The sequence below is a fragment of the Chionomys nivalis genome, chromosome 2, assembly GCF_950005125.1.
Source record: "Chionomys nivalis chromosome 2, mChiNiv1.1, whole genome shotgun sequence".
Taxonomy (NCBI): domain Eukaryota; kingdom Metazoa; phylum Chordata; class Mammalia; order Rodentia; family Cricetidae; genus Chionomys; species Chionomys nivalis.
In genome coordinates, this window is record NC_080087.1 from 48263750 (window position 1) to 48290396 (window position 26647).

At 44.3% G+C, this 26647-nt stretch overlaps 2 protein-coding genes across 2 annotated transcripts in view; both read right to left on the reverse strand.

Moving 5' to 3' along the window:
- The window catches only part of Slc35f1 (solute carrier family 35 member F1), a 426231-nt gene that overhangs the window by 211391 nt on the left and 188193 nt on the right, over positions 1-26647 (reverse strand). The window lies entirely within an intron of this gene.
- LOC130867334 (solute carrier family 2, facilitated glucose transporter member 1-like) lies at positions 23507-25966 on the reverse strand. Its single transcript, XM_057759202.1, is given in 2 exon segments — positions 23507-25513; positions 25515-25966. Coding segments are annotated over 2 exon segments (1476 nt in total). The 5' UTR covers positions 25829-25966; the 3' UTR covers positions 23507-24351.

Here is a 26647-nt window from a genome sequence, read left to right on the forward strand (position 1 = left end):
AAGACAAGGTAACTCAGATAACTGCATTCTACCACAAAACTCATCTCGGGTTAGCTCAACTTTAGTCTTTGGTTTTCTACCAGTAAATGCTTGTATGTTGCCCAAGATCTGCAATTCTAAATGATAAGTGTTGAAGGTCTAACATAATGTCTATATTCAAAGGAAGCTGAGTGTGGGTTTTATCTAGAGAGAAGTTGGCACTTTCTGTTGAGAAGTTGTCAGATAAAGTTTATTTGTTGCTGATGAATGCCTCAGTTAGAAAACAGGATTCCTATGAAATTATCAATGACTCTGTTCTGCCTTCTGCATCAGTACAGAAAGGAGTCTCCTAAGCTAGCCTGTCTCCCCCTGGGTATACAGTTTCAGGAAGTAGAGACCCATAGAAGCCCTCTATGGCTGCAACACTTTCCTCATTCCCAAGCCCCTCACCCTGCTCCTATAAAGGATCACAGCCAGCTTTCTCCCCTGGGAGAAGGGCTGCCCCTTGATATGTCTGCTGATAAACAGTCCCATCTATCAAAGGTCAGCCCCTGATCCTTTCTACCCTCTTCCACTTTACGCTGCCTCAGAAATCTAACAAGGAACCTGGGGAAACACCTGGGCACCTCTGTCATGGGAAAGAATAAAAGATTTCAAGGTAGTAAAACAGACAGTGTCATAAATGCTGGCAGGCTTTGGGAATTCTGTGAATTGGGAATTCAGTTCCGGAGTTGCACCGTTCCTGACCATCCTCACCATAGCTAGTGGCCTGGCAGAATCGTAAGCCTTTGAATAACTGAATTTCTCTACTTTCCATGTGTGCTGACCTCTTTTTCCTGAGAAGACAAACTTTATAAAGCCCCTTGCTTAAAATGGTCCAATGTTGTTTTCGAGCTCTGCTTAGCACTTTTTCTCTGACACTCTTATTTCCTCCACTACGATTCTTTAATATTGATGAAATTGTGTTTACATGTGGAGACCATTCTAAATTACCCATTCCTCAGACACTCTGCTTTATTAACTTTCCCTATATGTTCTCTCTCTTTTTCTTTTCTTGAAGCTGTTATAATTTACTCAAGAAATTTCAAAGGAGCATAGGCACAGAGGACTTTAGGACGATTCAAGACAAAGAAATGCAATAAGTCCTGTAATTTAATTTTATGAGAAGTCTAATTTTCCCAGTGTGAGAAAATAATACGCCCATAATATGTCACCGAAACATAAGAAGCTAAACTCATTCTTCTATCTACAGTTTGCTAAGAAAAAAAAATTGAATGGGTAGTAATTGATTGATAGTCTTCAGTATGGAGAAAGCATGCTAGAAATGGGCTCTGGCAATTTCCCAGCCCTCTCTCTGGTAATAACATGGTACTACAGCAGAGGAGGAATTCTAGGGAAATGAGTGCCCCTGAGCAAAGACTTCCCAGCAATTTCCTTCCCTTTGCTCATACATCCAAGCTATTTCTAATTGTGCATGTGTAAAACTATCTGCACACAAAGGGCTCTTAATATTACTGATTTTTTGAGGGTCATTGTTTTAAAGAGTTTTCTGGCTTTTCCCACCATGGGAAGCTATGGATAAACAGGCTGATTGTCTGAGGGCCAAAAAGAGGAACAAATCAGAATTTAAAAATTCCTCAGTGACTCACTGAAAAGTTGTTTAGGCACTGGGGTCAGCATGGTGACAGTAATCCATAAGCCTTGACCAAGAGAAAACCTCCCTACTTTGTGGTTTAAAGACAAAAAGTTTATGGAACTAATACATGTTCATGATTAAATTTCAAGTTCCAGCGAGTTATTAAGCCAGCCTGGAAAAACAATGGATTCTTTGTTTTTGGCAGTGACATAATTTTTATGAATCAAATATTTGAGTTCTACAGAATTACAATGAATACCAGACAGAAACTGTCTTTCTCCAAATAATGATGTTGATTGTAGCCCCTTGAGTTTCCACCACTCGTTCTTTCCTGAATAGTTCAGAAAGTATTACAAGCCCCGCACCTCAGGGCAGGATCGAATGTTCCCATTGTGTTAGAGACCTGTGGGAACAAGGCGCTGCAGCAATCTCCTTTTGTTAAAGCTGTAGGCAAGTCAGAATCCAATGCAGTCTGAGTGAAGGCTTAAAGATATGATGGAGGCTCGAAAGGTCTAAACTTCTTCCTTGATTCTTAACACTGTTCATACGACCGTCTCCATTGACTGGTCCTGCACAAATAATTCTAATCACACACATACACATGCATGCATGCACGCACGCACTTATGTATTATAGGGTTCTGAGTCTGCCTTACAATCCAGGTCTAAAAAATGGTCAAGCATTTGATGAAAGCAGTTTTATATGCAGAAAAACTGGTTGAATCCTACCCTGTTAAATCTAGGATTCAACAGATAATAGACACTGTATCCAACATTGACAGGCCATGTGTTAATTTTTCTAGCTTCATTGAGCAAATGAATAAAATATTCCCTGACATGTATTATTACAAGGTCTGCCAGCATTCCATTTGTGGATGAAAGCTATGAAAAGTGGGTATTTTTGCATGTGCTCTAGGCCCCTCGCAGCTCCCCATGCAGCCTGAAGACAAGGAGTAAAAGGGTTTATAAGAAGAGGAAGAGATCATGGGATGTGGAACTGGAAAGAAGAAAATAAAGCAGGAACTGAGTGAAGTTGTTAGAAAGAAGACATTATTGTTATGTTTTCCTTTTTCCTCGGAGAAGGCACAGACTTTAACAACTTTCTGTATTTAGAGGAAAGAGTTAGGATTTTATCCCTCCAATTATTCCTTTAAGAAAGCATTTCTTGCTGGGTATGCTGGTGTTGGAATCCTACAGTATCTGTAATGTCAGCACTGGGGAGGCTGAATCAAGAGGACTGTGAGTTTAGAATCATCTTGGCCTACCTGGTGAGTTCTAGGTCAGTCAAGGGTACATGGCAAGATGGTGTCTCAAAACAAACAAGAGCAACAAAAATAAATGGATAAATATATGAATAATGAACGACAATATCGAGCACCTACTATATATTAGACATTATTCTAAATACCAGAGAAGAGCAACAAAACATAGATCCCCATTCTTTACTAACTGTTCCATCTATGTGGGGAAAGAATAAATAAATGACAAACACCTTAACATTAAAATAACATTTGGAGGCAGAGGCAGGCGGATCTCTGTGAGTTCGAGACCAGCCTGGTCTACAAGAGCTAGTTCCAGGACAGGCTCCAAAACCACAGAGAAACCCTGTCTCGAAAAACCAAAAAAAAAAAAAAATAACATTTTTCAGTTTTGTTGGAAGGTAGAACTTCCTTTTCATTTGGGAATACACAATGGCTAGACAATGCCTTCATGAGAACTGTGACATTTCAGTGAAGGCTAAATTGATAAGAAGAGACCTGTTTTAGTTTGAATGCCAAATGTCCCATAAAGGTATTAAAGGCATGTCTCAGTAGGGATGCTATTGGAAGACACTGGAAGCTCAGAGGTGAGGCCGCATGGGTGCACTCGTGGAAGTCTGTATATCAACTCCTTGGCTTCCTTTCATGGTGTGCAGTATGCCCCACCATGCTTCTTGCCATTACCATCTGACACCTATACACTAAGATCCAATACAGTGATTGTGCCCTATCCTTGATCAGAATATGTGGAACCGTGAGGACAAATATACCTTTTCACTTTACACATTGATTATCTTGGGTATTTTTTTATAGTGACTAAGAGCTGACTTAATCAAAGTCAACCGTAAAACCATATGAACACAGAACACCTGAACTAGAGGGAACTTGGCAGCTAGAATGCCCAGTTCAATATTTAACCAGCTCCCCACTGACCAGAAGCAAGTGTAAAGTAAGAATAAAAGTACGACATAAAAATCCATGTTTCACCCAATGGATGCATTGGAAATACACAGAAAACTCAGAGTTACTTATATAAGTCTTGGCAGAAAGTAGCTCCTGTAATCTATGGTAAAAACTTATGTCAATAAAAGTTGTGTAGTGGTTACAAAAAACATCAAAGAATGGTCATGGTGTGAGTGGCAGAGAAGAAGCAAGCTTGCAGAAGCCTAGAGATGATGCAACAACATCCAGGACTAGACAAATGCAGGATTCCGGGATGAGAGAAGATCAAGAAAGGCCTAATAAGTAGATGGCAGAACTGGGGTTCAAGGTGTTGAGCTTCCAGGTGGACACTAACTCAGCATTAGATCCTCCTTTGACACAAAGACAGATTGTTAAGCAGTTGCCAACAACTTCAATGCATGAGCAAATCTGGGCAATAGATAAGCAAGGAGGGAGAAAGAACTCATAAATCACGTGCTGGAAGAGGGAGGGGCTTACCATAGCTCCCTGTGAGGATACAACAGAAGAACAGATCTGCCTCAGACACCAGAGACAGAAGGTCAAACTCTACTACTGTGTGAGTGGACAATGGGCAAAGCCCTGTCTTCAGGAAAGCGCCCAGTAGAGGAGAGGAGGTCATTGGGCTTGGGCTGTGGAGATTGAGTTAAAGAACTCCCTTGCAGGGTATCCTGGGAAACAGAAGGAGGGAGAAGAGGGCCCAGTGTGAGAAAAGAATTCTTACAGCATCATCCTGTGGTAGGGACAAGAAGGTCAGACTTGGAGAGAAGTGTTCATCCTGTAGGGTTTAGAGAAGAAGGGACAAGTAGCTTTAGCCCCAAGGGGATGTCTGGCAAAACGATGTAGGACTCTAAGGGTGGGGTGTCTCAGGTCAGGCCGGCAGCTTCTCTTTCAGGAGAAATACTGAGATTTTACTGAGTAGATTTATAAATAAATATTTTCTTTATTTAAAGTACTTTATTTATTTATTAGAAAAAAATGATACCTATAGTTACCCCTTTTCCTTTTCCCTTCTTCTTATTGTAGTGCCTTAGGTAGAATAACACAACACAAACCACAAAAGTAGTGTTCGTAAATCACACAAAATTCTGAGTAAAACAAAGAAGCTATTGTTTGAAATTTATGGAGTGCTTACCATGTATCTGGCACTGTGCTTCGTGCATTGTCTAAAACTCACAAGAATTCTTTAAGAACAGCAGTAGTTACATTGTTTTGTGGGGCGGGGGATGCTGCAACAGACAATAGAGGAAGTTCTATAATTTGCATAGGATTTGTTACCTCGGTATGATTCTAATTGCTGTGCTGGTATCCCATCCTGCCTTTGAATCGTGCTAGGTGTACAATATGATGTCAAAATATCCCAATGGAGGATAAGTGCCAAAAATAGAAAAAAGGGAAGAATGGAAGGCAAAAGCAAGAAAGGTTAGGAAATGGACGAAAGGAAAGAGGGAAGAAAGGAGGGATGGGGGGGCAAAAAGAGCAGACATACCTGTAATCTGGTATGCTTGTGAAACCTCCTTAAAGGGTTCCATGGCTAGCTAGCTTTTAATGGAATATGCAGCACTTCACGGCTGACAAAAAAATGCCTATTGATAAAATACAGTTATCAGCTGCAGACTTTGAGGTTGTATCAGTTAAAAATAACTGCCAGTAGACTTGAATTGATGGAAAAACTAAATCCTTACACGGAAAAGGCACGTCAAGGATGCCAGAACAATTGCTGGAGCTGGGACAAGCTGTACTCAACTACAGAGCAAACCAGACCTGCTGGGTGGCAATGCAGCCACAGGTCTCTACCTTCTCTGGCAAAGTGAAGGGAACAAAAGGGGGGCATCCTAGCACCCCTGCTGTTCCTGGGTCAGCGTGTTTGACTAGCAGATTAAATGTGCCATCTCAGACACACCAGGCCTGAGCATAGAACACGGTGGCCTAGACCTGGATGCTCAGAATCGTGGCATATGTGACTGTCCCAACCTACACCCACAGTGCTGACCTGGCCTTCTGTTTAGGCAGGTAGTGAGAGCAGACTGAGGGACTGTAGGAAGCAAATGCTCTCAGGCCCTGAAGCAGCAGGCAATAAAGTAAAAATTCATGAGACAGGTTAGGTATGTCAGTTTTTGAGGCTGAGGATGACCACCTACCTGCTTCCACCTTCCACTAGGATTCCAGGAACTTGACATCCCTGATATTCTCCTTGGGAAGGAGGAGCCTGCCTGTCCAGGGGGCTGCAAAAGTGTTGACTTAATCTCCAAAGTAGGTTTGGGAGTCAGACCTCCTGGTCACTCAATTTTATAGACACGGAAGCGGAGGCCTGAGGATGAGATAACTTGTCCGAAATGTTAAGTGCGGTGTACATGGAGGCCCGAGCATATCCAAGCCCTGATGTGTTCACTCCCCTGGCTTCCTGCCATCTGTCCAGGAAGCCTCATCAAGAAGTGGTCTGTGCTGGTAGTTTTAGGTCAACTTGAAACACAAGCTAGAGAGATCTGAGAGGAGAGAAACTTAATAGAGAAAATGTCCTCATAAGATCTGGCTGTAAGTGATTGATGGGAGACGGCTCAACCCATTGTGGGTGGTTCACTTCCTGGGCTGATGGTCCTGAGTTCTATAAGAAGGAGGCTGAGTAAGCCATGGGGAGCAAGGCAGTAAGCAGCATCCCTCCATGGCCTCTGCATAAGCTCCTGCTTCCAGGACCCTGCCCTGTGTGAGTTCCTGTCTTCCTTTCTGTCTAGTACAAAGCTTTGCCCCTGGCTGATATGAACAGACCTTTTCTGAGAACTTGAAACAGGAAGAATTCATCCTCAAAGATCTGAAATGAGCTAGCCAGGTGCCATGGAGGTGGCTTCCTCTACACCTGAAGCCACAGTTTTGGGCTGAAGTGATGGGATCAAGACATGAAAGCATCCATCACTCAGTATCTGTGGGTTATGTGTCTTGTGTGGGTATGTGCACAGGAGTGCAGGTGCCCCATGAGGCAGAAGCTATTGAGTTCCTCAGAACTGGACCAAGGGAGGTTGTGAGTCACCTGATGTAGGTCCTCTGGGAGAATAGCAGGTGCTCTCCAGACTCCACGGACATTTTTAATCCCTTGTTGCGCATGGCTGTCCCACAAATCACAGCTGCCCGCTGTATTCATGTATTAACAAACCTTTCATCCCTTCTTCCACCTTCCTTCATTCCTGCCTCCCCCCCCCCTCACCCGGCAGCTCTCCTTTGGACATTTCTTACTAAATAGCCCAGGCTGACCTCGCAGACTCAAGACCCTCCCGCCTGAATGCTGGAGTCCTCTTGGATTGGAAACGGGAATCGCCATGCCAAACATTAGTCTCTTTTTTTCTTTCTTTTTAAACTTTTGGTCTTTTTGATTTTGGTAAATATGGAAGAAGAAAGTAACAGCTCCCTTTGTTGAGCATGGTTGTCATGTTCGGGTTAGTGTTGCTGAAATCAGTTGTTTGAGATCTGACATGACTGGGTGGGCCACTGAAGCAGTTCAGAGCCGGCCCTATCTGTCATCAAACCCCACCTCTACCAAACCTGCGGGAAACATATGAAGAGCAAGCAGGCATGTCCGGGACAAGGCAGAGCCAATCAAACTTGCCAAGCGCCAGACTAGGTCCTTGGGCCAAATTGAGCATTCCTTCATTTTCCCTCCTTTGTGCTGGAGATTCTGACGAAACTCACCAGGCTTGAGGGGCTTCAGCTGCAGCTGCAGCATAAGAGGAGGCCCTCTACTCTGAGTGAGTCAGAAACACAAGTATATAGCACATGGGTTGCTCTCAGAGCCAGTCCCTTAAAATTAGAGTCTCCATCCATGCAGGGCCCGCCTCCCTCTGTATTCGCCCAGCCTGTCTTTACACCTCTTTGCTCTTTTCTCATTTGTTTGCTCTTATTTGGAAAGACATGCATTAAAGGCACACATGCGGGATTTTCAGGGAAGATTGCCTCTTGTGATGGTTTTACCCTCCCCTTCCCCTCTACCCACCCCTCATTATTTTTCATACTAGAAGTCCTTTGGAATTAGAGCCACATTCTCTCCTTCCATGTTATTTGCAAGTACATCAGAGTAGTCTTTGGTTCCTAGACAGCTATTCTTTTCAGAGGCCAGACTTAATTAACTGAAATATTTTCTCATTAGCATGTGAACTAACACCCATTCACTTGTACTGTGATTTACATATTGAGTGTGGAAAATCTTTACCAGGCAGAGTCCTGAGGGTCTCCGTTCACACTGTAGATACTCTCCCACCCAGTAGATACCCCTCACTATGGCAGGGTTACCTTCGTACCCACTGCATGGATAAATGAGCCCCCACAGTGCAGAACTCTCCAGCTTCCTGATTTAAACACTCGGCCTCCAGGGTTACCTATCCCAGCTTGTTGCATCTTTGCTGCAATTCCTGGAGAAATTTTTCCCTTGCCTGTGAGAGGCAGACTATCGCCTGGCCCAAAAATAGAGCTGCTGACCTAAATGATGTCATACATTCACATCTGAACAGCCTTCTAGTTCCGCCACTTCTCTGGGCTGTGCTTTTGTGTAACAAAGAATTTAGCTGGCCTTTGTCTGAAGTTCCTGGGAGAGTCTTTCAACCCTTGGGATTCCCTGGGCCAATAGAGAGAAGTCTTACTACTCAAAATATAGCCCTGGGGCTGTGGGTGATGGTTTGTGTTAACAAGGTGACTCCAGATGGGGGCACAACATCCCAGAAACAGCAAATGGGATTAAAAGACTGGACTTTGCAGCACATATCAACGGTACCTCCAGGGAACATCCAGGAGAGCCTGAGTTCATCCGCTGCAGGTGAATCAATGCAACAAACCGATACAGATAATAGTAAATAAACCCAGAGTTTCAGAGCTCGAGTGAGCTGCCGTAGTTGGCAACACTCTCAGGAGTGATACACTTTGATCCTGAGAGGATGATGTGTCCATGAGGAGAACGGAAGCTTAAGAACACTTTCTCGAGTCTTCTAAATTGTTGTAGGGAATTATGGGAAACTGAGAGGCTCTATAGGGCTCCAAATTAAGAGCCAGCTGCCCTTCTGAAGCTGGTACAGGAAGTAAGAACAGTCTGGGGCGGAGGGGTGGGGAGGTAGGAAGAGCTTTAACCTTCAGTTTGATTAGCAATGGGTAATTTTCTGAGTAATTAAATTTCTCGTTGTTGTGGCACACACCCCAGCAAAACAGAGAAGAGTAGGATGATTTTCCTCTGGGCTCAGAGGTTTTAGTCTCCCATGTGGTAAAGCAAAGCAGCTCGCCCAGGGTGGCCAGGCATGGACAAAGAAGTGGAGTTGGGGCACTTCTGTATGCTGGCAGGTTTTCCTGCCAGGTGTTACAGCCTGTGCAGGGGAGGTCTTCCCCACTTTTCTCCACTTTACTAATCCTCTCTGGAATTATCCTTATAGACACACCTAGGGAGAACCTCATTAACCCCTTAGGTGCATCTCCATCCAATCAAGGCAGCAATCAGGATTTATCATCACAATGATTTATGGGGCTTAAAACTTCGGGTAATTCTGCCAAGAGGCATGCAGGCATGCTGGTCAGGATAAACACATGCTGGTCTGACATAGGATTACACACAAGCCTAGGGCTCAGCGTTGGCTTGCTTTGTTCAAAGCCTGAACCTACAGATTGATGACTTGGGGCAAGGTTTTAAGCTCTCTATACCTCAGATGCTTCATTTATGAAAAGAAGATAGTAGTAATAATAATAATAGCTATTTCAAAGGGCCGTTTGAGGAAATGCATTACATACAAGTGTTTGCAAAAGTTATTTGTTTCATACAAATGAATGCAGATTTTCTAATAAAATAACCAAGAAGTGCACAGCAGAAGTACCTTTTATCTCAACTTTACTATGGTATCTAACCATAGCTCTTAGACATTTAGTAAAGGGCTGTGGTGATACTTTGTTTGTGCTGTAACAAAGTTTGCCTGAAGATCGGAGTGCAGAACTAGCCACTAGTTTAGCTATAGAGGCCAGGCCGTGGAGGCACACACCTATAATCCCAGCACTAGGGAGGCAGAGGCAGATGGATCTCCATGTGTTCAAGGCCACCCTGGGTTACATGAGATTGATCCACTCTAAAAGAGAAACAGAGCCAGGTGGCAGTGGCTCACACCTTTAATCCCAGTACTTGGGAATCACATGTCTTTAATTCCAGAACTAGAAAGGTGGAGACAGGAAGGGATACGGCTGGGCTGAGAGAGGAATATAAAGCAGGAAGAGACAGGAGCTCAGGATTCAGTCTGCAGACTTGTAGAGACAAGTTACCCCATTCGGTCCGAGGATTTTGTAGAAGTAAGAGCTAGTGTCTGGCTGCCCTGCTTCTCTAATCTTTCAGCTTTTACCCCAATATTTGACTCCAGGTTTTTATTATTAAGACCAATTAGAATTCACACAACAGTGGCTGATTCTACTGCAGTTTTTAGAGCACAGGAAGTCAATAATGAATGTCTACCTGTGGTGATTTGGATAAGATGTCCCCCACATTCTTGGGCATTTGAGGACTCAGTCTCTCATTGGTATTCCTGTTTGGGAAGGCTTAGGAGGTGTGGCCTTGCTGGAGGAAGTGTGTCACTGGAGGTAGGTTTTGACTTAAGGACTTACACCATTGTGAGTTAAGTTCTCTGCTTCCTGTTTTGTGTTTGGATACATGAGCTCTTAGCCATTCAAGCTGCCTTGCCTGTTACCATGCTTCTCTGTAAGGACAGCAATGTAGTCTTGGGCCTCTGGAACTGCATGCCCCAAATAAACACTTCCTTCTCTAAGTTGCCTTGGTCACACTGTTTTATCACAGCCATAGGAAAGTAGCTAAGACATCAACCAAATCACTGATGTATGACTGTGAACCACAGCGCTGCATGGAGCATTCACTCCCAGAGGTTATACAAGAATACAAGAAGATATTCAAGCTGGTCTCAGAGGGGCTCCTGGCCAGTGGGATGTGGACACAAAGCCTAGCTTCACTTTAAAGGGAGTAGTAGTGGAATCTTAGCCCCATACGATGACGATGGACCAGGAATACAGATTCGGGTTGGGACAAATCACGCTTCCATACAGTAGTGATTACATGAACTTTTATAGTCCCAGTAAAGGAAGACATGAATCAAGGTCTTTTCCAAGCACAGTGGTGGAAACATCAGGGAGGCAGGTTATGGTGGAACAGAGAAAAATCTACTATGAGTTTGAAATGTTATCTGATAATACGCTCAGCTTTTGATTGGTAGGAACTAGCTGTCTTTTTTTTTTTTTTTTTTTTTTGAGACAGGGTTTCTCTGTGGCTTTGGAGCCTATCCTAGAACTAGCTCTTGTAGACCAGGCTGGTCTCGAACTCACAGAGATCCGCCTGCCTCTGCTTCCCAAATGCTGGGATTAAAGGCATGTGCCACCACCGCCCGGCCGGAACTAGCTGTCTTTTAAGTAACTATATTTCAAAGGTTTTATCAGGTGGTTGAAAAGATGTCAAGTCAGATAGAATTGGGCATTGAGGAGCTGCTAAAGAGACTAAAGAGTCACAGATAATTTGGTCCTGGATTTGCAACATTCTCCACAATTGGGAAGCTCTTTTCAGTCAATTTACCTTGTAGAATCTTGAACATAGGTGCTAAACATGGCCTCGGTTTTCTTTTCTTTTCTTTTTTTCATGGAAATTGAGTCACAAGGACATTTTTAGTTCCGAGTCCCTCCCTTCAGCTATTTTGTCACCAAGACTCCATTTACATTGTTACAGAACTGCACAAGCTGTTTGTGATCTTGATGGGTGGCACACAGTTGTTATCCCAGCACTTAGCAGTCGGAGGAAGATCAAAAGTTCAAGTCCAGTTTGAGCTATACAGCAAGACCCTAAAAAAACAAAACAAAAAAATGAACCCCAAGGCCTAGAGACATAGATTAGTGATAGACTAAAATGACCTTGTGACTCAAGTTCCAAGAAAAGAAAAGAAATAGAGTTGTATATTCTCAAGACCCTGGGTTTAATCCCCAGAGCAAGAAAAGGAGAAGAAGGGAGGGAGGGGAAAGGAAGGGAGAAATGGTGCGAGAGGCAGAAACAGAGATGAGGGGAAGGGGAGGAAAGGGGAGGAGAGAAGAGGAAGAGGAAAAGGAGGTAGGGTGGATAAATGACAGCGCTTCCAAAGAGACAGCTGTAACCTTTAAGTAAAGGAATTCTGGAGGAGGAGAGGAAGGAAAGGGAGGATGAGGAGGAGCACAGGTAGAGAGAAAGAGCCAACCTAATGTGTATTGTCTTCTGCTTATCCCTCTCCTAATTGATAGTTGTAGCATTTAAATCAATAGCTTTCAAAGCAAATTCTCCCAAGTGACAGCATCAGTCACCGGCTCAGACACTCTATGAGGGGGTTCTGCTGTCTGTTTTAACAAGCCTGCATTTGGAGACTCTGCTTCACCATTTAAGATGTGCTGGGCTCCTTGAATGTGTCATACAAAGTAGGGTTGCGTTCAGACCAGAAAGCCCTGGACAGCTCTGTGGTTCTGATGGGCTTACAGGCATCCTGCTGATGGCTCATACATTTCACCAGGGTATGCAGCCTGATTCCCTCTGAGATCTCCTCCACAAAATACCCTAGCCGAAGAAATTCTCCTGAGCCTGCTTTTGCCCTTGGATCTGGGGTCAACCTCCAATGCCGTTCATCATTCACAGAGTTCTAAGATTACGAGAGCAAGGTATCTCAAAGAGGGAGCAAAGCACAGCAGTGAGAAAATGAAGGGGGCCAGAGAATGAGGGTTAAAAAGAACAGCATTCTTTTTCGTCTCTTCTTGTGTGCTCTTTAAGAAAATGTACAGGAGCTGGGCGATGGTGGCGCATGCCTTTAATCCCAGCACTCGGGAGGCAGAGGCAGGTGGATCTCTGTGAGTTCGAGACCAACCTGGTCTACAAGAGCTAGTTCCAGGACAGGCTCCAAAGCCACAGAGAAACCCTGTCTCGAAAAACCAAAAAAAAAAAAAAAAAAAAAATGTACAGGGTCAGAGATGTGGCACAGAGGTCAAGAACTCACACCCCTCTTCCAGAGGCCTAGGGTTCACTTCCCACTTGGAGGCTCACAACTACTTGTAACTCCAGCTCCAAGGGATCCTACTCCCTCTTCTGGACTCCATGGAATCCTGTACTCAGGTACATGTACCGAACATATTCACATTCACATAATTTCTAAATAGTGAAATTTTTTAAAAGAAAGAAATGAATGAATGTTAAAAATTTGATTCCATGCACTTCAATAGTATCTTTTGTCCTGGGCATTGTAAAAAAAAAAATTTCACATTCAATCATTTTAGTTAAGGACATGTTGTGACATTGACACTGAGTTATCAAATGAAGGCACACAGGAAAGGACTAGATACCTGCACTTCCCTAGAAAGCCTTCTGAGGAGGCAGCTCAGATACAAAAAGACTAAGGTTGAATACCAGGAAATGCAGGAGTCAGAGGAGGAGGCAAAAAAGTCACTGAAGGCACACAGAACAGGCAGCCAACAGAAGAACTGGCAGTCTCCCCATGAGGGGATCGTTCAACCATTTCCACTGCTGCACAATGCAGGTTTTCTGACTCAAGAAACCATGGCCATTGTGTTGGCATACAGAAGACTTCCTATTAAATAACTCTTACATCTTAAATTAACCCATTTCTATTATTTTATGTTTTACCACAAGGCTTGTGGTTTGTTACCTCTTGCTTCTTAGGTGGCTACATGGTGTCTGCCTCCTTTGGCAGCTACATGGTGTCTTTCTGACTCTGCCTACTCTCTCTCTCTCTCTCTCTCTCTCTCTCTCTCTCTCTCTCTCTCTCTCTCTCTTGTCTCTCTCTTTCTCTCTCCAGCCTGGCTATGTTCTGCCCTGATATAGGCTGAAGCAAGTTCTTTATTAATCAATGGTAATAAAACATACTCGTAGCATATAAAGGAGAATTCCTCATTACCATTGAAAACTATAAAGAGTGCAAACAGCAAGAGTTCTCACATTGGGGTTTCCCACCTACCACTCACAGTGAGGTGTCCTTTATTTTAATCATCACGGCAGTCTGAGCCTGAGTTGTCTTAACTGTGAAAAGATGGCAGTCATCTGACCTTGTCTGTTTCATGATGTTATTACAAAAGTTTAAACATGGGTGTATGTGCACACACACACAAACCATTTACAACCAGCTTGAAGTAATTCCATGAACCCTATTGACCCATCTGTTAAAACTATGATGACACATAATAGATGCTCTGTAAGAATTCATTGCATGCACAGGTGCCCTCTTGCAACAACACTAAAGAGTATATGTTACAGTGTGCACTTTCTTCTACTATTGCTGTTTCAAAGCATGATGCATGGGATATATATAGTCAGACCAGACTTATTTTTAGAAAGGAGAAATTCCTTATAGAAATAGACTTGTTTATACTTAGATGTGAAAAGATTAAGGAATGCCTAAGCCACACCTACTCACTTTGTGAGGTTGACTGGTCATTGTCTTAGATAATTGGTATGGATTTTAAGCTCCATACTGTTTTTAGTAGATTCGTGTAGTTTGTTTAGTTGGTGCAAAGAATGACCACCATGGCATTATCAGCCCTTGTAGCTGACGTTAGTAACAAAATAATTCTCTAAATGAGATTTGTGATTTCAATGCCCTTTTCTATATAAATCAATCTTCCAGGAAAAACGTCACTCTGCCATGGTCAGCTGTCGCAATGCACTCCGACTTCCAGTTCATGACAGCTGACATTTAAACCAAATGACTTCTATCACTCTTTACTCTCTGCTCCAACAGGAAATGGGTCAGAGATAAGTATACACCCCTGGGTCACAAGTAATTGGAAATATTTTTAAAAGAAAGAGGAAATGCCTTAATATTCAGACCTAGACTTAGGAAAACCACAAATGAAGCAGAGATGTTTTAAAGGAACAGTGACCTTCCCAACTGGGGCCCTTTACTACTGCCTGACGTCAGGATAAAGGCTGCATAGCATCCACAGTGCAATGTGGCCGGGGCATTGACAAAATGGAGTTGGGGAGGCCTGAGAGCAGGTGCAGAGAGAGATGAGAGACCATGGAGAGGGGAGGAGACTTGTGAGTCAGTTTCAGGCTATGGCCTTAATCTAGGAAAATTGGAAGCAGTTATGTGGATTTTATTTTACGAATTTATTTTTGTTCTAGTGAGCATAAAAACAATGGCTTCATGGCATTTTCACATATATACATATATTATATATATTATTGTGATTTGTTTATAGATTTGGCTTTTCAAAAGATCACTCAGGGGGACTGAGAAGATGGTTCAATTAGTAAAATGCCTGCTACACAAACACAAGGACCTCAGTTCAGTGTCCCAGCACCCAGGCAGAAGCTAGTCAAGCGCATGCCTAGACTCCTAGCACTGAGATGGTAGAGACAGCAGGAACCTTGAAACTTCAGGCGAGAAAACACTGCTAAATCAAGGAGCTCCCGGCTCAAAGAGAGAGAGACCCTGGCTCAAAGCTAACATGAAAAGCAATAGTGAAGACACAACATCAAACACTGACTTTCACACTCATGTACACAAACACACACACAAACATGCACACACATGCAGGCACACAAATATACACACACGTGCACATGCTAAGTCAAGAAAGGAACAAATGGGGATATTTTCAAACAACAGTGGGAAACCACTGAAACAAGATTTAAAAGGAAGGAAAAGGCCAGGCAACCAAGGGGGAGAGGCATAGAAGATACAGAAGAGGGGTCAAACCCAGCAAATGCTAGAGACAGAACTGGTAAAATGTCATGACCAAGGCTTCCTGGAATGAAAGAGTAAATAAGTCTCCTGCTTGAGCCAGGTCAGGGAATATCAACTTAGGAGAAAAAAGAAAGCAGATTTAGGGCAAGAGATAGTAATATCATGAATAGCAGAATAGGCTTTCTGTCATGGTTCTACATTTTCAGTTATGTTATCTCATGACTACAATTAGGCAGGGTGTGAATAAATGGTCCCAAAGCAAGGTGGCATAGCATCCTCTTTAGCACACTGAAATTCCTCAGTGTCAAGTCTGAGAAAGACAGGAGACGAAGTGTGATCCTTGGCAGTCGGTCGACAACCTTTTGAAACGTAATGAAAGCACAACCATTGTACACTTGAATGCTGTGCTACAACAATACCTGGTGACCAGTAGTTGCTCAGTGTGTGTCCAGCTAGACCTGAATGCCCAACTGCTAGACACTCAGCTGAGACACTATGGCCATTTATTTATAGCCTGGCTTTTTCCAGGAAAGATCGGGAGCGGTTTGTCTACAAGGATTTGTTTTATAGGTGGTTTTCTTTTGTACAAATTACACTCGTGGTCTTCTATCATGACCACACTAAAGGAGGTGGGGACAGCTACGGGGGACAAAGTTCAAAGGCCAAATTCTACTGAAGCTTACCTATTGATATCTGTATTCCCCAAATGTTCTAGTGCTTTCTTATTTTTATTTATTTAGCCTCAATCAGAAACCTGCTTGACTGAACTCACAGGGTAAGACTAGACTGAAAATTTAGGTCAATCAGTAGTAGCCCAGCCGTTCATTAATATTGATCTTTCCACTTCCCCGTGTGTGGAAAAGTGTAGAACAGCTCAAGGTGATACCTTTCATGTGGACACCAATCTTACATTGCTTCTCTATCAAACTTTGTAACTTGGAAGTCCTGGTCTGGGACTATGTACTCTATTAGTAATGATGAAGCCTTGTCCTCGGCTTAGAGCAAGACTGTGGAACTGTTGATGTGACCTCACCTAGTCCACCTTCTGCCACTGCTGACCCCTCTACTGCTTTTCTGCTTCACATCCTCCTTTATCCCCTAGCTGCTTCTTCTCAATCCCACCTCCATGTTCACACTACTTCAGCCTCCCATAGGAAGGATTTCAGCTTCCAGTTGTGTGCTGGTTTAGCTAAGAATGGCCCTATGGGCTCATATATTTGAATGATTAGTCACCAGGAAGTGGAACGCTTTGATAGGATTAGAACGATTAGGAGGTAAGGCCTTATTAGAGGAAGTGTGTCGCCAGGGATGGGCTTTGAGGTTTCAAAAGCTTATGTCTCCCCCCCACCGCTTCTCTGCTGACTGTGGATTGGGATGCTGAAAACCCAGCTACTTCCCCAGCAACATGTATGCTTCTGTGCTGCCACGCATAGCATCACGATGTTGATGAACTAAACCTCTAAAACCATAAGCAAGCCCCCAATAAAATGCTTTTATAAACTGTTTTTTTTTTTTCCTTTTCGAGACAGGGTTTCTCTGTGGCTTTTGGAGCCTGTCCTGGAACTAGCTCTTGTAGACCAGGCTGGCCTCGAACTCACAGAGATCTGTCTGCCTCTGCCTCCCAAGTGCTAGGATTAAAGGCATGTGCCACCACCTCCTGGCAGTAAACTCTTTTAATCTTACAAAAGTTGCCTTGATCCGGGTGTCTCTTCCCAGCAACGGAGCAGTGACTGGGACTATTTGTGAGCCCGAGCAGCCTGTTTTCTGTGTCTGATGTAGTTGGTGAATCCCAGGCTATCGGTTACTTTCCTAGCTGTTGTGACCGAATGACAAGAAGCAACTGAAGGGAGGAGGGATGTGGTTTGGGTTATAGCTTGAAGGGACATAGTCCATCAGAGTGGGAAAGACTTGGTGCCAAGAGTGTGAGGCTACTGGTCATGTTGCATCTGCAATCCAGAAGCAAAGGACAAGGAATACTGTCGATACATTTACTTCTCCTTTTTATTCAGTGTGGGGCCTGAGCCCACGGGTGGTCCCATCCTCATTCAAGGCCAATCGCTTAAATCTCTCTGACAAGGCCCTCAAAATCTTTCCCAGAGGTTTTCTTGGTAATTCTAAATCTAGCCAAGATAAGATGAAGACGAACCACCAACCCTATGATACAATCTTTCTGCCCTTCCTGCCTCTAAGCACACCATAGACACACATCAGCTCTCTCTCTTTTCCTCATGCCCTAGATCTGAGTCTTGTCAACTATTCCTCCACACCCTACCCCATTTTAACCAACTTCAGACCAGTGTTCCACCTCAACTCCAATTAGGGCCTTCAATCTGTTTTCCCTAGACACCTGGGTTTACTTCCTGTGGTCTTCCTCCTTCTACTTAAATTTCCAGCAGTTCAGTTTCAGTGTTACACTCTGAAGGATGTATTAACAAATTTCCTCAGTCCTGTTCCTGTTTAGAATCTATTAAAGCCTACTACTGATTTCCCACAGAATTAGACCCAGCTCTTTAGTTCCCATGATTCTTTGTTTATGCATCAGGCTCTAATCTTATGTGCCTTCTTATTGTTTGTCAATCATGAGAAGACATCATCTCTGGCCTTTCCTATGCACTGGTCATTCTGATGGTTAGTATCTTCCCCCTAAGTCTCTACTCAAATGCTATCTTTTAGAGAGGCCTCTCTGGTTATTTTAAATTAAAATCACTTCCCATCAATTTACCCTTATATCCAAAATAGGTCTTACTGCTGTGTAAATTGTTATATACCATTTATTTGTTAAGTACTCATCAGTTTCTCTATACCAGTGGTTCTCAACTTGTGGGTCAAGATCTTTTGGGGGATCACATACCAGATATCCTGCATGTCATATGTTTATATTACAATTCATAACAGGAGCAACATCACAGCGAGTAATAGTAATGAAAAGAATGTTATGGTTGGGGTCACCACGATATGAGGAACTGTATTGAAGGGCTAATTTCAGCATTAGGAAGGTTGAGAAGCACTGCTCTATACTGTAACATAAGCTTAGTGAGGGTGGGAACCTTATGTGCTATACCTTTTCCAGACTGTAGCAGACACATGTTGGGCACACAGAATTCATCTCTACTAAGTAAATAACAATACTCAGACATTTTACTTCAAGCATCCTGAGCAGTTTAACTGGGCCCACTATGAGTTTACAACCACCAAAAATCTTCCAAATTGGATGTCTTTCCTTAAAGTATTAAAATCTACTAATAGTTGCCTGAGAGAGCTGCAGCCCTTGCCAGTGTTTCCTCAATTATCTTGCCATCTCCAGGCTCTAAATCCCCATTATCACTTTCGTATAGAATTAGTTCATATTGCTCAAAGGCATGCAGGACCAGATATATTTGAAGGCACTCCAACTGATCAATCTGTTTCCAAGACATTAACAGCTGCCGTTTTAATCATTTATGGGACCATGACAGCTTTCCAGCTTGGAGTCAAGAACTGAGGCATTGTTTTTTGTTTCATGAAATTGGCTCATGAAGAAAAGGACTTTCCTTCCAATTTTGTAAAGTCAGGTTGGAGGCTGATGGCTATCCAAAAAAGCAACCTGGGATGTCCCTAAACCCATGGTGGCAGAGTAGCCTTTTACTGGCAATACAAGCTTGAAACTGGATCCACAAGTCTCCAAGTATCTATTACCATTGTAAAAATACCTAGGCAATTTTATGTAGGTTGTTGATGCTGTCTTTTTAGTTTAGAGAATCTGCATTAGTTGACTATCAGTACCAGCCTCTACCTTTGAACTGGACACCCTGTATAGAGAATATCACCAAGTTGAACAAAAGAAAATAGAAATGAATAACCATGTTTTATGGCCCAAAAGGACTTTGGAAGTGATGGAGACACAATCCTGTTGTGCTTTCCTTTCCCTTTAAGGGACAAGCCACGCCCACTCCCATTACCTCTGACCTGCCCGAGCCATCTTCCCTTCCCTCTTTTGTTTCTTCAGCATGTGCACGCATTTCCTCTCTCTCTTTCCCTTCTCCCTCCCTCCCTCCTTCCCTCCCTCCCTCCCTCCCTCCCTCCTTCCCTCCCCCCCCTCTCTCTCTCTCCCTTCCTCCCTTTCTCCCCTTTCAATAAATGCTTTTATGGCTACTTTCTGTGTCCATGGGTCTGCTCACAACCACTGCGCATTGGGAATTCTGCCGCATGGCTTCCCTCTGCCGCAGCTTGGGTGCCGGACTCTGGAGCCAGCGCCCGGCACCGCTGGGGACCCGCCAGAGCTTGCTGCTCCGTGAGCCGGGTGGGGGGGAACCCCGAACATTTTAAGAATAAGAAATCCCATTGGCAAAGGGCCCAGATATGTTGAATGACTGTCTAAACTTCCAGCAAAAGCTCTTCTGTTTCTTAGGCTTTGGGACACAGAAGGCTGAGCCTGTCATGGACTCTTTATGAATTCCAGTGATTTATCCCCAGACAGCACCTCAAAGGGGAACTCTTAACTCTCTTCCTCACTACTCTGGCCATCCCTCCTGGGTTTCCCAGTCTCAGTAGAAGGAACAATAACCATTCAATGCTTAGATGAGATCCAGGCTCCCTCTTACTTTCCCCATCTTTCCCATTCGCTTCCAGTTTATCAAAGGTTCTCCAATCACATCTCCAGTGCCATTATCTTGTCCAAGGTGCCATCATTCTTCCTTGTGTTTCTGTAGGAGATTGTTAAGTGACTTCTCTGGTTCTAGTTTTAGCCCACAATGGTACACATGCTACTTCATTTTCATGGACTTCACTATTCCACAGGATGCCTTAAGTTAGAAAAGAATGGTGTCCATTCAGATTAGATGCAGCCCTATCATGCAGAGCTTGATAAATGAAGAAGGCCTTTATGCTAATTAGAAAAGGTCTTTCCCTTCTCCACGCTCTCCACTTTGTGTCAGGGTACAGGCTTTGATAAGGCTTAATTAGTTTGGTGTCAGCCTCATGATTCCTGTGGTTGAATATCCTTTCTCGGTTTATACCCTGAAACAACACTTGCCTTCCCATTCCTGTACCTTCCATTGTCACCTTCTTTTCAGTCACCTTACTCTTTTTATGTCTAAGGAAATATTCACAATGGTGATGCTCAGTATTTCCTATAAGCCAGAATGAATTGATGATTCCCTCTGAGACTGGAACATGAGGAGAAAGGCCGTGAGATAAACTAAAAGCAAGCCTTCTCTGTTGCTAGACTCAATGCTTCTTTCAAATGGACCGCGTTCTAGGAAAACATTTTGATGGCCATGGTAGATGACAACATTGCAAAGCTGGAATGCGAGGAATCCTCCAGGACCTGCTTTGCTTAATTGCTTTTTCCTGCAGGGGCCCAGGGAGAGGACTATGCAAGGTCCATCACCATCACTTCTCTTCACTGGGGGGCTAGGAAATAAGTGTGGGAGAAACAACGAGTAAAACAGTGAATCAAAAGGTAATCCACCAAGAATGCTGAATGTGAAATTAGCGCTTAGAATAAATAGTGCCATGAAAAATATATGAAAAAAATGTACATTTTAATTTGGATACTTTAAATACTCTTACAAATAAAATTACCAAAAAAGTAGGCTGGTGATTATAATAACATTATCAATGATTTGTTGTGTAGTCCTTTTAAGAATATATGTAACTATAGAATTCAGTTTAAATGTTTATTACTTTGATAGTCATTTTAAGCCTACACGATTTAAACCAATCCAATACTTGATGAGTGGTTTCCGGGTACAAAACAAATGCTTGGTGCTTTAGGGTAAATAAGATGAGCATGACCGCAAAGAATGTCTACCAGGTGTTCATTGTCTCCTAGAAGTAAGAAAGGTTGGAAAAATAAAAGCAGGAACACAAAGTGCACTTGTCCATGGTTCCAATTTGCCTCTCTGTTTCTGTGATAAATCACTGAACAAAAGCAACTTGGAAGAGAAAACTGTTTGTTTGGTTTATAGATTAAAATCCACCCACCATGAGGAATACCAAAGCAGGAACTCAAGGCAGGAACTGAAGTGGGTACCCAAGAGAAATTCTGCTTACTGACTTAATTCCTCTGGTTTACCTAGTTATCTTTCTTCTACAGCCCAGGCTCTTGGGCCACAGTGGGCTGTGCCCTCCTATATATCAAATAACAATCAAGAAACTATCTCTCAGAAAAGCCCACAGGTCAATCTGATGTCACAATTCCTCAGTTGAGATTTCCAGGCGTGTAAAGTTGATAAATGATGCTAACTAGGACAGTCATCCTTCAGACAAATTATGATATCAGTTGAGGCCCAGGAAACCATGATGGCCTGAGTTGAATTTGCTAGATGAGGAGCATTTTGATAGATGGTTGTAGGGTAGAGAAGAGAAGGGCATGTGCCTGGGCTGTTTTCCAGATGCATAGACAGAACTCACTGCTGGGATGCCGGGCTGAGCCAGCTAAGAGATTTACCATTTGCTGGCATTTTACCTCTGAAAGGTAAAGAAAGAGGCCAAACAATGGCAAAAATCCCTCCACAACTGGTACTTAGCTTAGTAGATGCTTACAGTGCTCATCAGACACGCTAGACAGAAGTCAGTGCTGGTCTTCACTAAATATGCAGAAAAGAACATTCAAGCAATGAAAAAGTAAATCTGCCAGAGACAGGCTAATGAGAAGCAGAGTAAGACAAAGGCCACAGTGACTTGGAGCCAACAACCAAAGCTTCTCAAAGTGGCAATGATGGTCAAGGTCACAGCAAGCTGTGGCCCAGGCTGTGCCAAAGCTCTAGAGCTCCCTAACGACAGCTGCAAGGAAAACCTCCGGTTATTCAGCTTCTGTCTTTGTCACCAAGATGATGCAGAATAAAGAGACAGGAATGAGCCCTGGCCAGAGAGAACTGACATCCCAGGGAGGCGAAGGATTACAAAGAGCACACGCTCCTCTGGGTGAGTTCAAGAAGCCTGACCTCAACAAGTCACATCTCAAGGTTACAGCATAACTCACAAGTGGGCAACCGAGCAGCTGACATCTACCTTCAGAAGAGCACAGAAAATACAAGAGGCAGACGAGACAGGAGGTGGCATAAGCTGGTCCGATTTACACAAAGCAGAGTGGGGGAGGACTTTTTAAGTCAGAAATGGATATTTGACAGCAGTCCCGAAGGAATGCCTTAAATAGGAACCTGTCAGCATTTAAGGGGGGAAATTAGAAGTCAAAATGAAGTCATAATGAAAACATATATAGAACTGGGGCTGGAGAGATGGCTCAGTAGTTACGACCAGTAACTGCTCATCCAGAGAAACCAAGTTCAATTTTCAAAACCTACAGGGAAGCCAGGTCCAGGGGCTTCAGTACTCTCTTTGGCCTCCATGGGCACAAGGCCATGTGATGCACAAACATTATGCAGGCAAACACATAGACACGCAATATAATAAAATAAAATTCAAAAATATATAGACCTGTAGAATAGCGGAACTGGGAGGGTCTCTCAGACAACACAGGCCCCAAGTCCATCAAAATGCAGAACTTTGTGATTGGCCCATGTCCCATGATGAGACATGTTACTTTGCAAGACTGCTCATTAGCATAATCTTCTATTAGACATAATCTAATAATTCATTTGGGGTAAGTTGTAAATCTATGTTTTATTGTTGGCGTGTCAGATCCTGGTGCTAATGATCGTATGAACAGCTAATCTACAGCTGAACAAAGTGAGCAAAATTAACAAAACGGTCTTGGAAAAGGGTGCTTTTCATTTTAGTTTACACCAGGAAGACACCAGGTATGGCAGTTTGAATGAGAAGGGACCATAGACTCATGTGTTTGAATGCTTGGTCTGCAGTTGGTGGAGCTGCTGGGAAAGGACTAGGGGGTATGCCCTTGTTGGAGGAGGTGTGCCACTGGGAGTGGGCTTTGAGATTTCAAAAACTCTTGCCATTCCCAGTGATTTGTTTCTTTCTTTCTTTTTTTTTTTTTAAAAAAAAACAGCCATTTATATCTGCTTAGGTAAAGTTACAGGAGTATGGTGGTGTATTTACAAGTGGGTTTGTCCAGATAGACTATAACTTAGTGTCTGTATTTAATATTGACAACCAAAAATATATAAATATCTTCCATCTATACACAGCAGGGCAGGAGTGTCCATGTCTTCAACAGTGAGTTCTCAGCCTCCGAGGCCCTTCTCGTGGTGATGTCTGGCCCCCAGTGCACAAGAGACTAGAACCTGGCTAGCCCTTCCCCTCTCCTCCCTGCACTCCAGTGCTTCCAACTGGTCTCAGGCAAGGAAAGATTAATTGAGTGGTTGGGAAGGAAGAGTTAGGAATGGGCGAATCCTAAAATGGAGCCCGACCCCTATAATGGGGAGATCCGGGCCTGCGGAAGGGGGTGGCAGCTACCACCTCCTGGGGTAAAGCCTCATAGTTCATAGTTCGATTAGTGTGTCCTTGGTCATAGGTCCAGCCCTACAGATTAGCTTGGCGAAGAAGGCATTGTGTCTGGACAGGGCTTGGTCCCCACCCTCAGGCACTGAGCCATTCAAGGTGAAGACAAGGGTGTGAAGATAGGAGAGTGGCTGATAAAAAAAAAGTAACAAAAATCAGTAATAAAAAAATTATAAAACCTGTTGCTTATCTGAACAGATTTGAGCAACGGTCTTGCTTTCATTAGAATTCTGCAGCCACCCTGAATATTCTTCTGGACATCATTGCTGGCTGATGAAAGGGGCCCAAGCCCAGCTCGCCTGAGATCTGTCAGTTTGGAAGAGGTCTCATCTAGCTGCCTGTGCTCCAGAGAGATCCGTGGGGCTGCTGGGAGCAGGCCGGGCTGGGTGTGGGGCTCCTCACACTTGGGAGTCAGCCCCCAGAGGGTGGAACAGCTCTTCAGGTGTCTTGTCGCTTTGGCTTGCACCCCCCTGCCGGAAGCCGGAAGCGATCTCATAGAAGGTCCGGCCTTTGGTCTCAGGAACTTTGAAGTAGGTGAAGATGAAGAACAGCACCAGGAGCACCGTGAAGATGATGAAGACATAGGGGCCACACAGTTGCTCCACATACTGGAAGCACATGCCCACGATGAAATTTGAGGTCCAGTTAGAGAAGCCAGCCACAGCAATAGCAGCAGGACGGGGCCCCTGGCTAAACAGCTCAGCCACAATGAACCATGGGATGGGACCAGGGCCTACTTCAAAGAAGGCCACAAAGCCAAAGATGGCCACGATGCTCAGATAGGACATCCAGGGCAGCCGTTCCAGCAGGGCCAGTGCGATGGTCATGAGCACAGCACAGCCTGCCATGCCAGCCAGGCCAATGAGGTGCAGAGTCCGCCGTCCAGCTCACTCTACCACGAACAGCGACACTACAGTGAAGGCTGTGTTGACGATACCGGAGCCGATGGTGGCATACACAGGCTGCTGCACGCCCGCCTTCTCGAAGATGCTCGTTGAGTAATAGAACACAGCATTGATACCCGACAGCTGCTGGGACAGCTGCAGCACCACAGCAATGAGGAGAGGCTGGCGGTAGGCGGCCGAGCGGAACAGCTCCAGGATGGTGACCTTCTTCTCCCTCATCATCTGCCGACCCTCTTCTTTCATCTCCTGCAGGTCTCGGGTCACATCGGCTGTCCCGCGAAGCTTCTTCAGCACACTCTTGGCCCGGTTCTCCTCGTTTCGATTGATGAGCAGGAAGCGGGGGCTCTCAGGGCAGAAGGGCAACAGAATACACTGTAGCAGGGCTGGGACGAAGATGATACTGAGCAGCAGAGGCCACAAGTTTGCATTGCCCATAATGGAGTCCAGGCCGAAAATCTGGGCAATGAGGATGCCAACGACGATGCCCAGCTGGTGCAGCGTGCCTAGAGCTCCGCGGAGAGCTGTAGGTGACACCTCTCCCACATACATGGGCACAAAGCCGGTGGTCAGGCCACAGTACACTCCAATGATAAAGCGACCCAGGATCAGCATCTCAAAAGACTTGCCCAGTTTGGAGAAGCCCATGAGCACGGCACACAAAGGCCAACAGGTTCATCATCAGCATGGAGTTCCGCCTGCCAAAGCGATTAACAAAGAGGCCCATAGAGAAGGAGCCAATCATGCCACCGACGGAGAAGATGGCCACCGAGAGTGACCAGAGCGTGGTGAGCGTGGTGGGCAGGATGGATTCTCCATAGCGGTGGACCCATGTCTGGTTGTAGAACTCCTCAATAACCTTCTGGAGGGCATTGATGACACCAGTGTTGTAGCCGAACTGCAGGGATCCGAGCACTGCCCCTCCCACGGCCAGCATGAGGCGGCCAGTCACCTTCTTGCTGCTGGGCTCCATGGCCGCGCTGCGATCGTGGCTCTAGCTGTGCCAGCTGCGAGACGGGAAACGGGCGTGCTCTGACTCTGCGTCTCCCGCCGGATCTCCACGCCTTGGCGCACTTGGGACAACTTGGCTTAGACCAGGACTCCACGAGCGATTCCTCCACTCAGTTCCAGTGATTTGTTTCTGTGTGCTTCTCTCCTTGTCCCGTGGTTGTTATCTCAATATGTAAGCTCTCAGGTACTGCTCCAGCACCAAGCCTGCTTGCCTGCCTTCCTTCCTGCCTGCTGCTGTACTCCTTACCACGGTGGTCATGGACTAACCTTCAGAAACTGTAAGCAAACCCCCAATGAAGTGTTTTCTTTTAGAAATTGCCTTGGTTTTTGTCACAGCAATAGAATAGTAACCAAGACACCAGGCAACATGGTTCAAACTGGAGCTGATAAACCAGCCATGAATGTCACCTCAGTTCAGGTACTAACAGCTGGGGAAAGTAATGAGCTTTCCGATGTCCCTGTCACTCTGTTTACTTCAGACCCAAGGCCTAAATTTCTCTTAAATTATCTGCCAATAGCTTAATAATCCAATCCCTGAAGTTCAGCCTTCCATCACCACCAAAGCCAGAGCAGGATCATGTATCTTTGGTGCACCATGTATTTATGAGTATACTACAATAGTGTCACTTGGAAGCACACCACATGCTATATTTTGTACTAATTATTTTGTACCTACCTTTAGATCTTCAGTACACACACACACTTTCTTTGTTCTGACCAAAAGTACCACTGGTGTATTTTGTCAAATACCTTGACAGTTCACTTTCTCTTTTGGATTTGG